Raw genomic sequence first — 15,057 nt, 5'->3', positions numbered from 1 at the left:
AGTGCTCCTTGGGATGTTTAAAGTTTTGGAAATCATTTTGTATCAAAATCCGGCTTTAAACTTCTCCACAACAGTATCACGGACCTGCCTGTTGTGTTCCTTGCTCTTCATGATGCTCTCTGTGCTTCAAACAGAACCCTGAGACTATCACAGAGCAGGTGCATTTATGTGGAGACTTGATTACACAGGTGGATTATATTTATCATCATTAGGCATTTAGGACAACATTGGACTATTCAGAGATCCACAATGAACTTCTGGAGTGAGTTTGCTGCACTGAAAGTAAAGGGGCCGAATAATATTGCACGCTTCACTTTTCAGTTTTTGAATTTCCACAAAAATTTAAAATAACCAATAAATTTCGTTCAACTTCACAATTGTGTCCCACTTGTTGTTGATTCTTCACCAAAAATTTACATTTGGTATCTTTATGTTTGATGCATGATATGTGGGAAAAAGTTGAAAAGTTCCAGGGGGCCAAATACTTTCACAAGGCACTGTAGATTGGTAGTGCTTTTGTGATATGTACTTTCAAAGACATAGAGCTTGACAATGCTTCTGTTCACCTGTTTAATAATTCATTATCTAAGCAATAACTCATAGACCTGTGAAACTAAATTGTATAAACAATTTAATGTGTGAATGTCAGGGTCCTGACAGTGCCGGCGTACAGCCTCCGCTAAGCAGGGACTCACCCGCACCGTAGGGACCCCTGGGGACAAGAACAGCCGGAAAATAAAGATGCACAGGACCTGAATGTAGAAGTTTAGCAATCTGGCACAGGACCTACGATCATGTGATTGCAAGGGGGCGGGGCTTAGCGTCCTGCTTTCAGAGAAGGTAGAAAACTCAGTCAGGCAAAGCAGAGGTCAAGCACAATACAGGCAAGCGAGGTACAGGAGGGATAAACAGACGGAAGGTCAGACAAAGCCAAAGGTCATACACAAGATATCAGTACAGTACCAGGGATGAGACAGAACGGATAGTCAGGGCCAAGCAGAGATCAAAAACCAAACGGACATAGAAGGTACCAAGTAGAATCCAAAGCGATATCCAGAGAACAGACCGAGTCATACACAGAGAATCAAGTAACCAGAACACAGCACTAACACACTCAGGGGTCACCACACAATGCCAAGGGCGAAAGTATAACTGACAGGGGATGGGAGCTTCCTGAGGCTATAAGAAGCCTCCCCAGAACCAATGAGAGGCCACCATAATAGGCCCCAGGTGTGCAGGTGAGAGTCTGCAATGAGATCAGAACATTAACCCCAGAAGTGCCGGTCACCCAGCACTGGTATCATGACAGTGAATTGCTATTTACCTACAATTATTTTGGCAAAATGCAAGTGTATTATTTTGGTGTATGCATATACAGTATGTACATGTTGTTTCTCTTTTTCTTGGCTAATAAACGAATTTAAAAAAAAAAATGACACCATTCTGAAAACTGCACCCCTCAAGGTATTCAAAACCACATTCAAAAAGTTTACTAACCCTTCAGGAGAAAATAGACCAAAAAATTTGTTGTGCAATTTCACCTGACTACGCCGATACTCCGTATGTGGGGGGAAGCCACTGTTTTGGGTGCATGGTAGGGCTCAGAAAGGAGAGAGTACCGTTTGACTTTTTGAACGCAAAATTGGCTGGAATCAATGGTGGCACCATGTCGCTTTTGGAGACCCCTTAATGTACCTAAACAGTGGAAACCCCACAATTCTAACTCCAACCCTAACACAGCAGTAATCCCAACCCTAACCCCAACACACCCATAACCCTAATCCCAACCCTAACCATAACCCTAACCCCAACACTACCCTAACGCCAAATCAACCCTATTTCTAACCATAAAGTTAAAAAATACATTTTTTTTATTTTATTATTTTTACCTAAAGGGGTTATAAAGGGGGTGTTGATTTACTATTTTTCTTATTTTCATCACTGTGATAGGGTCTATCACAGTGATCAAAATTAACCAATAGGAAAAATCTCCAGTTGTTGCCGGGTGACGGCGGTACCGGGGGGGTGCTCGGGGGACCCCATTTCTCTTTCCTCTGATGTGCTAGATCATCTCAGAGGAAAGAGAAATAAATGGGATATCTGACTTTTTTTTTTTGCCGCTGCCGTTATTCGGTGAACCGACCCAACTTATGTTCTCCGGGGTGTCAGCTAACCCCGGCGCTATACCCTTATTTCTCAGTGCCATTGAAAAGCAGCACTGAGGAATAAGTACTCTTAACTGCCGCCGTTAAAAGGCGTATTGGCGGTCGTTAAGGGGTTAAAGCATGCCCAGTTCACAGCTGGAGGCAGCCACAATATAGGAGATTGGCCGGAAACCGGCCGCAGTCCCCTATACCCACTTACACACTACAAATACGGCCGCACCTGGGCACAGGAGCTCAGACACTTACACAGCAGCTAATAAAAATGGCTGCCTCCAGTGTCTGCAGAGATAATAAATTACTGATAAAACCAGACATTTAATTTTGTATTAACAGCCATATTATAAATGACGACGTGTGACCTCACATATAACAGGATTGCAACATTATCAATTCCGAATGTGCTGAAAGTGAATACTCATCTAAAGACCCTCACCTGGGCAGTGATCTGTAGGGGTCTCCTCTTTACACCGCTGATTGCCCCTCACATTAGGGGTCTCCTCTTTACACCGCTGATTGCCCCTCACATTAGGGGTCGCCTCTTCACAACGCTGTTCGCCCCTCACATTAGGGGTCTCGTCTTTACACCGCTGATTGCCCCTCACAATAGGGGTCTCCTCTTTAGACCGCTGATCGCTCCTCACATTAGGGGTCTCCTCTGTACACTGCTGATCGCCCCTCACATTAGGGGTCTCCTCTTTACACCGCTGATCGCCCCTCACATTAGGGGTCTCCTCTTTAGACCGCTGATCGCCCCTCACATTAGGGGTCTCCTCTTTACACCGCTGATCGCCCCTCACATTAGGGGTCTCCTCTTTACACCGCTGATCGCTCCTCACATTTCTCTCTGGACCATTAATATTGTTCAGATCTTTATCCGGATCCAAAAGCTGCAAAACAAATATTGTAAAAGTCCCCGATGATCGGAGAAATCCCCAGGAATAATGGTGAGAAGATCCAGACATGCGATGTCTGTGGTCAGCTGTGATCCTGCCGTCTCCACCGCTCTCATTACACAAGTATAAAACATATAATACTGGAGGAGAAAACAAGACTGAACACAAGGACGTCACAGCCGTCTACACATCATAGGGAGATCTCCATCTACCTGATGGTCCTGTGGAGGAGGAGGAGGAGCGGGACATCTCTCTGGGGTTGTCCTCTTACTGGAGAGAACTGAGGAGACACAGACAGGACTGACATCATTATTACATACAGAGAATTATAGGCCGTGTGTATTTAGTCCTGTCTATTACCTGGTGATGTGCGGGGCCGGTGCTCCTCCATCACCTCCTGGTAACGATCCTTGTGTCCTTCTAGATACTCCCACTCCTCCATGGAGAAATAGACGGTGACGTCCTGACACCTTACAGGAACCTGACACACAATGACAACATCATCATCCAGAATCCTCCAGTAGTGTCCTGTATAATGTGCCAGCATTCCCAGCAGCGTCACCTCTCCAGTCAGGAGCTCAATCATCTTGTTGGTGAGTTCCAGGATCTTCTGGTTATTGATGTCCTCATGTATCCGGGGGTAAGGTGGAGGCCCCGGGATTGGGCTCAGGGTTCCTCCTCGTCCTTCAGATACAGGGGCCTGACAGCGATCACTAGAGGTCTTCACTACTGTGTAATCCTGAGAGTGGAGACATTAATATCACTACAGACATCTCCAGAGTCCATCACTTCTCCGTCTCCGGTCATATCCCGTTATTCCCATAGATAATGAGGTCATGTGATGACATCAGAACCTCTCACCTCTCCGGTCATATCCCGTTATTCCCATAGATAATGAGGTCATGTGATGACATCAGAACCTCTCTCTTCTCCGGTCATATTCCCCGTTATTCCCATAGATAATGAGGTCATGTGATGACATCAGAGCCTCTCACCTCTCCGGTCATATCCCGTTATTCCCATAGATAATGAGGTCATGTGATGACATCAGAGCCTCTCACCTCTCCGGTCATATCCCGTTATTCCCATAGATAATGAGGTCATGTGATGACATCAGAGCCTCTCACCTCTCCGGTCATATCCAGTTATTCCCATAGATAATATGGTCATGTGATGACATCAGAGCCTCTCACCTCTCCGGTCATATCCCGTTATTCCCATAGATAATGAGGTCATGTGATGACATCAGAGCCTCTCACCTCTCCGGTCATATCCCGTTATTCCCATAGATAATGAGGTCATGTGATGACATCAGAGCCTCTCACCTCTCCGGTCATATCCAGTTATTCCCATAGATAATGAGGTTATGTGATGACATCAGAGCCTCTCACCTCTCCGGTCATATCCAGTTATTCCCATAGATAATGTGGTCATGTGATGACATCAGAGCCTCTCACCTCTCCGGTCATATCCCTTGTTATTCCCATAGATAATGAGGTCATGTGATGACATCAGAGCCTCTCACCTCTCCGGTCATATCCCCTGTTATTCCCATAGATAATGAGGTCATGTGATGACATCAGAGCCTCTCACCTCTCCGGTCATATCCCTTGTTATTCCCATAGATAATGAGGTCATGTGATGACATCAGAGCCTCTCACCTCTCCGGTAAGATGGAAGATTATCTCCAGGGTGAGATTTATTATCCTCTCCGCCATCTTGCCTCTGTCCTTATTCATCCCTGACACATTAATCAGGAAGATTCCCGCAGAGACGTTATCAGCAGAGGATCCTTTATTATAAGAACCTGAAAGGAAAAAACAATGTAAACATCATAGTAAACAAAGGAAACATGTTTAAAAAAAGCTAACCACCATTTTTACCCTCTCCCGTGACCTCTTGCCCTGTCTGCAGGCAGCAACACGTTTCTATTTAACATTAGTGTTGCTGGGACTTATGGTGCCACCCAGCAGGGAATCTATGTCTTACTGCAGTGTACTGGTTATCAGTAGTGGTCCGCTCTCTGCGGTCAGCCTTGTGTGGGGGAAAATCCTGCTTAACCCCCTGCAGTTACTTTTCAGTGCCAGTTATAAGTTGTTACTGACCCTGGTCTGCTGCTTTGTCATCCCGCATCTTTCAGTTGTTCGTTTCTCACTTGGTCTCGCATTCTTTCCCGGACTTTGACCCCCTAGTTTTGACTTCTCATCACACCTATTCTCTGTCAGCTCGCTCCACCGGCCAGCAGCCACTCCATGCGCCTAATCCAGGAGGTCCTCCTTATCCCAGTACAGGGATTATATTAATAGCAGCCAGGTTTCCACATCTAGTGCACCATTACAGGGAGGGAGAACAGCAGCGATAATGGCAAGAAACAAAGGATGGAGATCACACAGTGACATCACACAGAGATCACTGCTCCCAGATCTGTCATGTGGAGATGGAAGGGGATCTGTTCAGCTGATTATGGAGAGTCCAGGTACTGGTTGTCATGCGCCTGGATTTGAACCCTTGAACCTGTGCTTTGTGGTCGCCCTTTCTATCTGCTGAGCCACAGTAGTTACACCTCTTCTCTGAGAGTTTCCTGTCTGTTATCCTTTCTTTAGTCTGTTTAGGGTAACAGGTATTTTCCTTTATTGATCTGTCTGCCCAATCACCTTTCAGGTGCGGCTTTACATAATTTCCCCCTGCTGGTATATGATGGTGATATTTTCATTTGGTTGTCCAGTCATACTGCCGTTGTTTATGCCAGTCAGTGATAGACCACAGAGGGTTTATCTCTCTGCTGATTAATCTTTTCACCCTGCACCTATCTTCTGTTTCTAGTTTAGGAAGTAGGCGGCATACTCTCCAGCAGCACCTTATCTTCTCATTTTGTAGTTTGTTTTCACTCAATCTGGGATTTCTTTCTATCACAGCACTCCTTCCCTTCAGTAGCTAATTTACACTCTGCTCTGCCCTCCGTTTCCTTAGGAGGAATGTGAAGCGCTCGACAGCCTTTCAGGCCGCATAAGTCCGAGCGACCATAGTATATTCTGTTGTTAGGGCTATTCCAGCCCATGTAGGAACCGTGAGGTCAGAATTTCCAGTCTGTACACGCATCAGCAGGGTCAGTTGCAGTTTCTAGTGTTTTACCTATTTTCCCGTTAGTTATTACCCAATCAAAATACCGGTGTGACGGAGACACTGAGGACACGGGACCAGTGCAGACCAGGTCCTGGCAGCAAAGCACAGGAGTACTGGGCTGCTGGACACGAGATCTGAGGGGCCACATTGAGGTCATGTCATAGGGAGGAAGGTACAGGAGCCTTGAGGGGCCACACTGATGCCATGTCATAGGGAGGAAGGTACAGGAGCCCTGAGGGGCCACACTGAGGATATGTCGTAGGGAAGAAGGTACAGGAGAGTCCTGGGGGGGCTAAAGACTGAGTACAGCATTGGTCATATGACATCAGATGTAACCACACAGATAATAACTACAACTCCTCCCATCAGCATCTTCCCCAAACCAGCCACATAAAGGGTTAATCCTCCGCAATAACAGGAGGAGGGCGCCATCTGCAGGGAGTCTGTATGTTCTCCCCGTGTTTGCACAGGTTTCCTCCCGCACTCCAGAGACTGATGGGGAATTAGATTGTGATAATGTCTGTACAGCGCTGAGGAATATGGTGGCACCATATAAGGCTGGTTTCACCTTTGTGTATCTGTGCGCAGCGTTTGATCCACAGAGATCCGCATGCGTCTTGTGTACCTATTTTTAACACTGTGTACGCAGGGCCATGCGTTTGCATCAGTTCGCATGCGTCTGCGTACGCATGCGTAGTTTCTCGGTGAGCGGTGGGGTCCAGCAAACGCAACACGTTGCATTTTTTGAAGCTGCAAAAATCCGTCAAATATGCGCAGTCATGTGCATGCGGATAAGTGCGTAAAAAAACGCATTACTGTTTATGGGAACGCATTGGTACACGAGGACATACATACACATATGCGTTCAATAAGCATGGGTGCTACTAATGAGTTGGTCCAGGAAGTGATTTCACCACCTGCTAATTGCCAGCTGTATAAAAGGAAATGTTGCCACTGCAAGGCCATTACTCTCCAGACTCTGGATGTGAGCACAAGACTGTCTATGTAAGTATAGAACCTTTGAAAATGTCCCTATCACAGCAGTTTGTACTTTGTACTAATTTTTTGTTCTGTTACTTTTAGACTTGTCGACTCCTAGTGCTGCAGTTGTCTCCTAGCGCAGTGGTTGGTCTCCTTGTGCTGCTTTCTGTCCTGGTGAGGACAATACTGTCTATGTAAGTATAGAAGCTTTGAAAAGGTCTCTCACTGCTTTTTCTTTTCCTTGTAGACTGGTTGACTGTCCTGGTGCTGCGGTTGTCTCCTGGTGCTGCCGTCTGTCCCTGTCCTGTGCTTACTGCTGTGCTGTTGTACTACTGCCTGTAAGGCTGGTTTCACATTTGCGTTTTTTTTCGCGGTAATTTAGCGCTAAATAGCGCATGCGTTTTTTTTCCCTATACTTTGCATGGGATGCGCTTATGTGCGCATACACATGCGTTTGTACGCGTTTTACCGCGCATGCGTTTTTTTGCGGTATGCGCTCGGGCGCACAAAATGCAACTTGTTGCATGTCCGATTTGCCTCAAAAAAACGCATGCGCGCGCAATGCGTTTTTTTACAGCAAGACACCCATTATAAGTCTATGGTGAGCATATGTGCGCATTGGCATGCTTATGTATGCGTTTTTTTGCACATGCGGTTTTTTTTTTACCATTAGTTTAGACAATGGAATTTAGGGGTTTGGGTAAAGTTAGGGTTAGTTAAGGGGGTTTAGGGTTAGGGTCAGGGTTAGGGTTAAGTATGGTTTGGTTAAGGGTTAGGGTCAGGGTTAGGGTTAGGGTCAGGGTTAAGTATGGTTTGGTTAAGGGTTAGGGTCAGGGTTAGGGTTAGGGTCAGGGTTAAGTATGGTTTGGTTAAGGGTTAGGGTCAGGGTTAGGGTTAAGTATGGTTTGGTTAAGGGTTAGGGTCAGGGTTAGGGTTAAGTATGGTTTGGTTAAGGGTTAGGGTTAGGGTTAAGTATGGTTTGGATAAGGGTTAGGGTCAGGGTTAGGGTTAGGGTCAGGGTTAGGGTTAAGTATGGTTTGGTTAAGGGTTAGGGTCAGGGTTAGGGTTAGGGTCAGGGTTAAGTATGGTTTGGTTAAGGGTTAGGGTCAGGGTTAGGGTTAGGGTCAGGGTTAGGGTTAAGTATGGTTTGGTTAAGGGTTAGGGTCAGGGTTAGGGTTAAGTATGGTTTGGTTAAGGGTTAGGGTTAGGGTTAAGTATGGTTTGGTTAAGGGTTAGGGTCAGGGTTAGGGTTAAGTATGGTTTGGTTAAGGGTTAGGGTCAGGGTTAGGGTCAGGGTTAAGTATGGTTTGGTTAAGGGTTAGGGTCAGGGTTAGGGTTAGGGTCAGGGTTAGGGTTAAGTATGGTTTGGTTAAGGGTTAGGGTCAGGGTTAGGGTTAAGTATGGTTTGGTTAAGGGTTAGGGTTAGGGTTAAGTATGGTTTGGTTAAGGGTTAGGGTCAGGGTTAGGGTTAGGGTCAGGGTTAGGGTTAAGGTTAGTTAGGGTTTGGGTTAAGGTTAGTTAGGGTTTGGGTTAGGGTTAAGTATGGTTTGGTTAAGGGTTAGGGTCAGGGTTAAGTATGGTTTGGTTAAGGGTTAGGGTTAGGGTCAGTAAAGTCATGGTTTGGGTTAGTGTGAGGGGCCACCTAATGTTGGAAAAAACGCAAACGCGGTAAAAACGCACTAAAAACGCATACAAACGCATAAAAACGCTGCGTTTTTTTCATGCATGCTCATAAAAATGCTTGAAAAAAACGCAGCAGTTGTATGCGTTTTTCAATGCGTTTTTTTGCAGGAAAAACGCGCTGCAAAAAAAAGCAAGTGTGAAACAGGCCTTATGTAAGTATTGGTGTCCATGGATTTTTTTTGGTCTACATTGTGCTTGGATCTTAACAAGTTTACATTTTCTTCTCTGTTCTTTTCTTTAGTGTTTCACTTGACTGCTGCCTGCTCTTCAAACATGTCCTCAAGTGGAGAAATGACTACTTCCCAGGGTGGACATGACACCGATGATGTAATAACATTTGCTATACTGATTGATATGTATTGAATGGAAATACTACACGTGTTAAATCGTGTAATTTCTTTACAGGAACCTTCCAGTGATGAAGAGCAGGAGCAGTCAAGTGGAAATGAAGAGCTTTCCGGGATCGTCGGGCCCATGTGTCTCAGGAGGAATGACAAGGGTGTAAGTAGTCTTTTCATCAGGGTTGAATTTTACTTAAAATACTTTTTTTCTATTTGATCTATAGGTTTCACAACGGGAAGAAGCCAAACCAGATATTGACAATGACCAACTAATCAACCTTGTGCAAGAGCGAGTACCGTTGTGGGACACCCGTGACCGTCAGCACTGCGACAATGTGGTGATTCGACGACTCTGGGAAGAAGTGGCAATATCGCTGCTGTCTGAGTGGGACCGTGCCAGAAATTATTTTGGTAAGTATTGCAATGTGGTCTGATGCGGCAGTGAACTTGTTAATGTATGTGCACTGTTTTCCAATTAATTTTTTCATTTTTTTCCCCCTTCACAGTGAAGAGAATCAAAATCCATTGGCGTTCGATGAAGGACTGCTTCATCAAGGACATGAGAGAGGAGAATTGGGTTTGAAGTGGTGCTGCTCAATGGTTAAGGAAATACAAATACCACAACTTTGCTTTTCTGAGGCCTGCGCTTGCTCAGCGAACGTAAGTATCTTTTGTTTTTTGTTGTTTTTTTCTTTTTAATAATGTTTTGTTTTCTTTGCCACACAGAACCTGGTGCAGCACAACACAAACTGGATCATCCTCTGTTGAAGCAGTCACTCATCTACCAGCCACTGAACAGACACAGTCCCGATCATCCACCAGCAATGGAGCAACCTTGCAGGCTGGGGAACAGGCAGCTGGTTTTCCCCTCTCCCAGCCCTCTTCCTCTGCTTTGGTTGGGTCTTCTCGTCAGCGGCCGAGGGTCTGGGACATGACAGGCATGCAAGTTTATGGACTTAAGCTTGGTCTTCCAGGATGGTATTAGGGTGCTTGATGACAGACTGAAGAGTGGGTTCAACCTTGTGAACACACTTATACAGGATGTCAACAAACGCCTTGACCACATGGAAACCGACCTTGAGAGACCAGTGCAACATTTTTTTTCAGCAATAGAGCGGAGCGTATCGGAAAATCTTACGCCTCAACTCCAGCTGAACGTCATGCAGGCCTGCCAGGCTGCTTACAGTCACACATTGCAGCAGCAGCAGTCCCAGCATCAGTCCCAAAGGTACAATCCACAGGCCGGAGGATATTACCAGCAGCCTTTTTTTCCAACTCCCACAGCACCGAACTATCCTCCACCACCACCAGTTCACAGATCCACCACGCTGCCGAGTTAATCACCCCTGCAGCATCCACCATGCTCCAGTGTCCAGGACCCATGCAGCCAGCACTATCCACGACACTGCCCAGTACAGCATCCCTGCAGCGATCACTATCCACGATGCTGCCCAATGCAGCACCCCTGCAGCCATCACTATCCATGATGCTGCCCATTCCAGCACCCCTGCCAGCCAGCAGTATTCACGATGATGCCCAGTACTGGACCATGCCAGATTACTGCTACAGAGGCCACCACTCCCACTCGGAGCCAAAAAACAATTCCCAAATTTAACCCACCGCCTCCACCCTCACCTACCAATTTGTCACTACCTTCCCTTATGTCTTTGACTGTACCTTCCAGTTTGTCTATCGATTCCCATGATTCCACTTTGTCATCTATCCCCAATGTCTCCACTGCAATCCATGATCAAATCCTTTATTTTGTTGCCCCTTCCCCTGTAGACCCTTCCCCTGTAACCCCTTCCTCATCAACTACCACCCAATCCTCACAGCTCCACAACCTGAAGGTCAACCCCATCTGTCATGCCGCATGGTCCCCAGTGCCGACTCCCTGCGGGTGCTCCGGGGGTCCCTCTCCTGTGCGCACATGCATCTCACCTTACGGCTGTATGCCGTTACTAGTGCGCACGCACATCTCACCTTGTGGCTGCGCGCCGTTGCTGGTGCGCGTACACGTCTCCTATGCTGGATCCTTTGGCTGACACCTGTGCCCGGTGCGCATGTACGCGCTCATCTCCATGCTGCCTGCAACGGTTCCGCTCTATGGTCCTGGAGGACCTGACCCAGTGATCCTCTATATGGTCCAGGAGGACTTGATCCAGCAATTCTCTCTATGGTCCAGGAGGACCTGATCTAGCTATCCTCTCTATGGTCCAGGAGGACCTGATCCAGCAATCCTCTCTATGCTCCTGGAGGATCCGACTCAGCGGTACTCTCTATGATCCTGGAGGATCTGAACCGGAAGTCCTCCCCATGGTCCTGACCCGGATGTCCAGGTGCTCCTGCCCTATATCAGCCCGCCCCTTCCTATGGTCGGGGCCTTAGTATCGTGTTGCATCCCTGATAGGCTGCATGGTCCTGCTTGGTCGCTCCCTGTATTCTGTGCCCCTGCACTCTGCCCTGTTGTGCTTCGCACACGCTCTATGCTTGTACTTTGTCTGGTGTCGTGTGTTTGTCTTTTGTCCTGTACCTTGCCTTGTGTCCTGTACCTTGCTTTGCCTGGCTTTCCTATCCTCTGCTCTATTGTGCTTCCTTAGCACAAGCTCTGCTTCTTCCCTATGCTCTGTCCTATCGTGCTCTCTTGCACAAGTCTGTTTCTGTACTATGCCTCTCCGTGCTGTCTGTACGCGCTTTGGCCATGTACTATGCTTTGAGCTATATTTTGATATTCTTACCTATCGTGCTCCTTTAGCACAAGTCTTGTCTCTTCTCTATACTCGGCCCTGTGCTCTGGCATTCGCTTCGCTCTTTCCGGCTCTGTGCCTCAGCATACGTTCCGCTACCTGTCTGTACTCTGCTTTATGTCTTGCACTTAGTCCTTTGGCTTGACCTGACTCTGGGCTCTAGAATACGCCCCGCTTCTCTTTTTTTACCCAGCTCTGTACTACAACCTACTCTCCGCTCTTTGCTTTATACTGTCTTTAACTAGCCTTGCCTTGCTTTATTTCTCTGCGTGCCCTTTGCACGCGCTTGGTCTGGCCTCGCCCGCCTGTTTGGGCCTCAGCCATGTCCACCTCAGTCGTGCCCACCTGCTTGTGCCTCAGCCATGCTTGCCGGCCAGTGACTTAGCTGTTTCCGCCTGTTTGTGCCTCAGCCATGCCTGCCTAGTCATGCCCCCTTGGCACGTGCAGGCCCTTGCCTGCTCTTTGGCATGCCTCCCCGTGCTTCTCTAAGCACGTGCAGGTCTTTGCCTTGAACCTTGGACCCTGGCGTGTCTCCTAAACACGCGCACCATGTCCCGAACCCTGGTGTGCCTCTTAGCATCCGCAGGCCCTTGCCTTGAACCTTGGTTCCTGGCATGTCTCCTAAACATGCACCATGTCTTGAATCCTGGCGTGCCTCCTTGCTTGAACCCTGGCTTACCTGCCGGATGCCCGGAGCCTGCCGATCGCTGCCAGAGGCCCGGAGCCTGATGACTGCAGCCTAATGTTCGGAGCCTGTCGATCGTTGCTAGATGTCCGGAGTCCGATGCCACCTAGCCCTTGCCTGGACCCTGTTGTGTCTCCTAGCAAGCATCCTGCCTTGAACCCTGCCTTGGACCCTGGCGTGTCTTCTAGCACGCATCCTGTCTTGAACTCTGCCTTGGACCCTGGCGTGTCTCCTAGCACGCATCCTACCTTGGACCCTGGCGTGTCTCCTAGCATGCATCCTGCCTTGAACCCTGCCTTGGACCCTGGCATGTCTCCTAGCATGCATCCTGCCTTGATCCCTGCCTTGGACCCTTGCGCGTCTCCTAGCACGCATCCTGCCTTGAACCCTAGCGTGTCTCCTAGCACACATCCTGCCTTGAACCCTGCCTTGGACCCTGGCGTGTCTCCTAGCACGCATCCTGCCTTGAACCCTGCCTTGGACCCTGGCGTGTCTCCTAGCACCCATCCTGCCTTGAACCCTGCCTTTGACTCTGGCGTGTCTCCTAGCACGCATCCTGCCTTGAACCCTGACGTGCCACCTAGCATGTACCATGCCTTGGACCTTGGCGTGCCCTCGCATGCACCTTACTACGTATTACTTTGTCCTCGTAATTATGTCTTGTACCTGATTAAACCCTGAGACCACGCTTTATTGAAAAAACCCTGTGACCACACTTTGTTATGTCTTGTACCCTGCACGTTCCCTGTTACCAGACACTCACACTCGTGTCTTCCATGAGCCGGCCATCTGGTTCCAGCAGTTGTGGTGGCTCACCCCCTTGGTCTTGTCCCGAACACTCCCTGTATAGGGGGTGGTTCCTCATAAGATCAGCTCACCCTAGGTGGGTGGGTGCTACGGCCCAGAAGGTCCACTCTAGAAATCGACTCAGCAAAAACTGACTCAGTCACAGAATACTCAGGCCATGGACTCCGCTGGTACCTCGGCTACTGCTTTAATTGGACTGCTGTTTCCTACTGAAGAATTGGACCTGGTTTATGTCCTCTGAACTCGCTTGGAATATTGTTGCAGCCAGAGAAAGACTTCCTCGTCTACTCGCAGCCCTTTCCACTGGATACCCGTGTCTTCATCTGCGGCTCCTGTATCTTAACCAATGCAGGTGTCCGTTTCAAGATGGCGGAACAACTCTGTGAGGAGTGGCTTGCACAAATACTCTGGATTTAGCCTAAATTTTATTTTCCCAGCCCTGGTAAGAGGGGGCTTAAAGAGGGGGGTACTGTCATGCCGCATTGTCCACAGTGCCGGGTCCCTGCGGGCGCTCCGGGGGTCCCTCTCCTGTGCGCACGTGCATCACACCTTACGGCTGTATGCCACTACTAGTGCGCACGCACATCTCACCTTGTGGCTGCGCGCCATTGCTGGTGCGTGCGCACATCTCCTATGCTGGATCCTTCGGCTGACGGGTGTGCCCAGCACGCGTGTGCGCGCTCATCTCCATGCTGCCTGCAACGGTTCCTCTCCATGGTCCTGGAGGACCCGACCCAGCAATCTTCTCTATGGTCCTGGAGGACCTGATCCAGATATCCTCTCTATGGTCCAGGAGGACTTGATCCAGCTATCCTCTCTATGGTCCAGGAGGACCTGATCCAGCTATCCTCTCTATGGTCCAGAAGGACCTGATCCAGCAATCCTCTCTATGGTCTAGGAGGACCTGATCCAGCAATCCTCTCTATGCTCCTGGAGGATCCGACTCAGCGGTACTCTCTATGATCCAGGAGGACCTGAACCGGAAGTCCTCCCCATGGTCTTGACAAGGAAGTCCAGGTTCTCCTGCCCTATATCAGCCTGCCCCCTTCCTATGGTCAGGGCTTGAGTATCGTGTTGCTTCCCTGCTAGGCTGCATGGTCCTTCTTGGTCGCTCCCTGTATTCTGTGCCCCTCCACTCTGCCCTGTTGTGCTTCTTCGCACACGCTCTGTGCTTGTACATCGTCTGGTGTCCTGTGTTTGTCTTTTGTCCTGTACCTCGTTTGGTGTCCCGTACTTCGTCTTGTGTCCTGCACCTTGCCTTGTGTCCTGTATCTTGCTTTGCCTGGATTTCCTATCCTCTGCTCTATTGTGCTTCTTTAGCACAAGCTCTGCTTCTTCCCTATGCTCTGTCCTCAGGGCTGTGGAGTCAGAGTCGGAGTCCTAAAATATATAATAAATTGGGTACAGTAGTTCAATGCAGAATGTGCTGAATATTTTTTCATAGGAGTTTGGGAAAGTTATGAAATGTCCTATAAATGGCTGTTCTATTCCTGATCTAAGGCTACATTCACACACAGCGTTTTTCCTGCGTTTTTTGAGTATACGTTTTTCAGCTGCAAAAGCAGATCAGCTTTTTAAAAAACCGCATCACCTGAAAGGTTTTTGAGCTTATAGATACAATAGCAAAAGCAG

At 48.2% G+C, this 15,057-nt stretch overlaps 1 protein-coding gene across 1 annotated transcript in view; it reads right to left on the bottom strand.

Annotated features, from left to right (window-relative positions):
* Positions 1 to 15,057, bottom strand: part of LOC141060472 (uncharacterized) — a 167,087-nt gene that overhangs the window by 72,243 nt on the left and 79,787 nt on the right. Inside the window, 6 exon segments of the mRNA XM_073556737.1 lie at positions 2,599 to 3,052; positions 3,271 to 3,338; positions 3,419 to 3,539; positions 3,621 to 3,797; positions 4,720 to 4,865; positions 14,679 to 14,805. Of these exon segments, the coding sequence (XP_073412838.1) occupies positions 2,599 to 3,052; positions 3,271 to 3,338; positions 3,419 to 3,539; positions 3,621 to 3,797; positions 4,720 to 4,865; positions 14,679 to 14,805 (1,093 nt within the window).

This window comes from Dendrobates tinctorius, unplaced genomic scaffold, assembly GCF_039654945.1.
Source record: "Dendrobates tinctorius isolate UK_male_01 unplaced genomic scaffold, ASM3965494v1 ptg000237l, whole genome shotgun sequence".
Lineage (NCBI taxonomy): Eukaryota > Metazoa > Chordata > Amphibia > Anura > Dendrobatidae > Dendrobates > Dendrobates tinctorius.
This window is presented reverse-complemented; position numbering and strand designations above follow the sequence as displayed.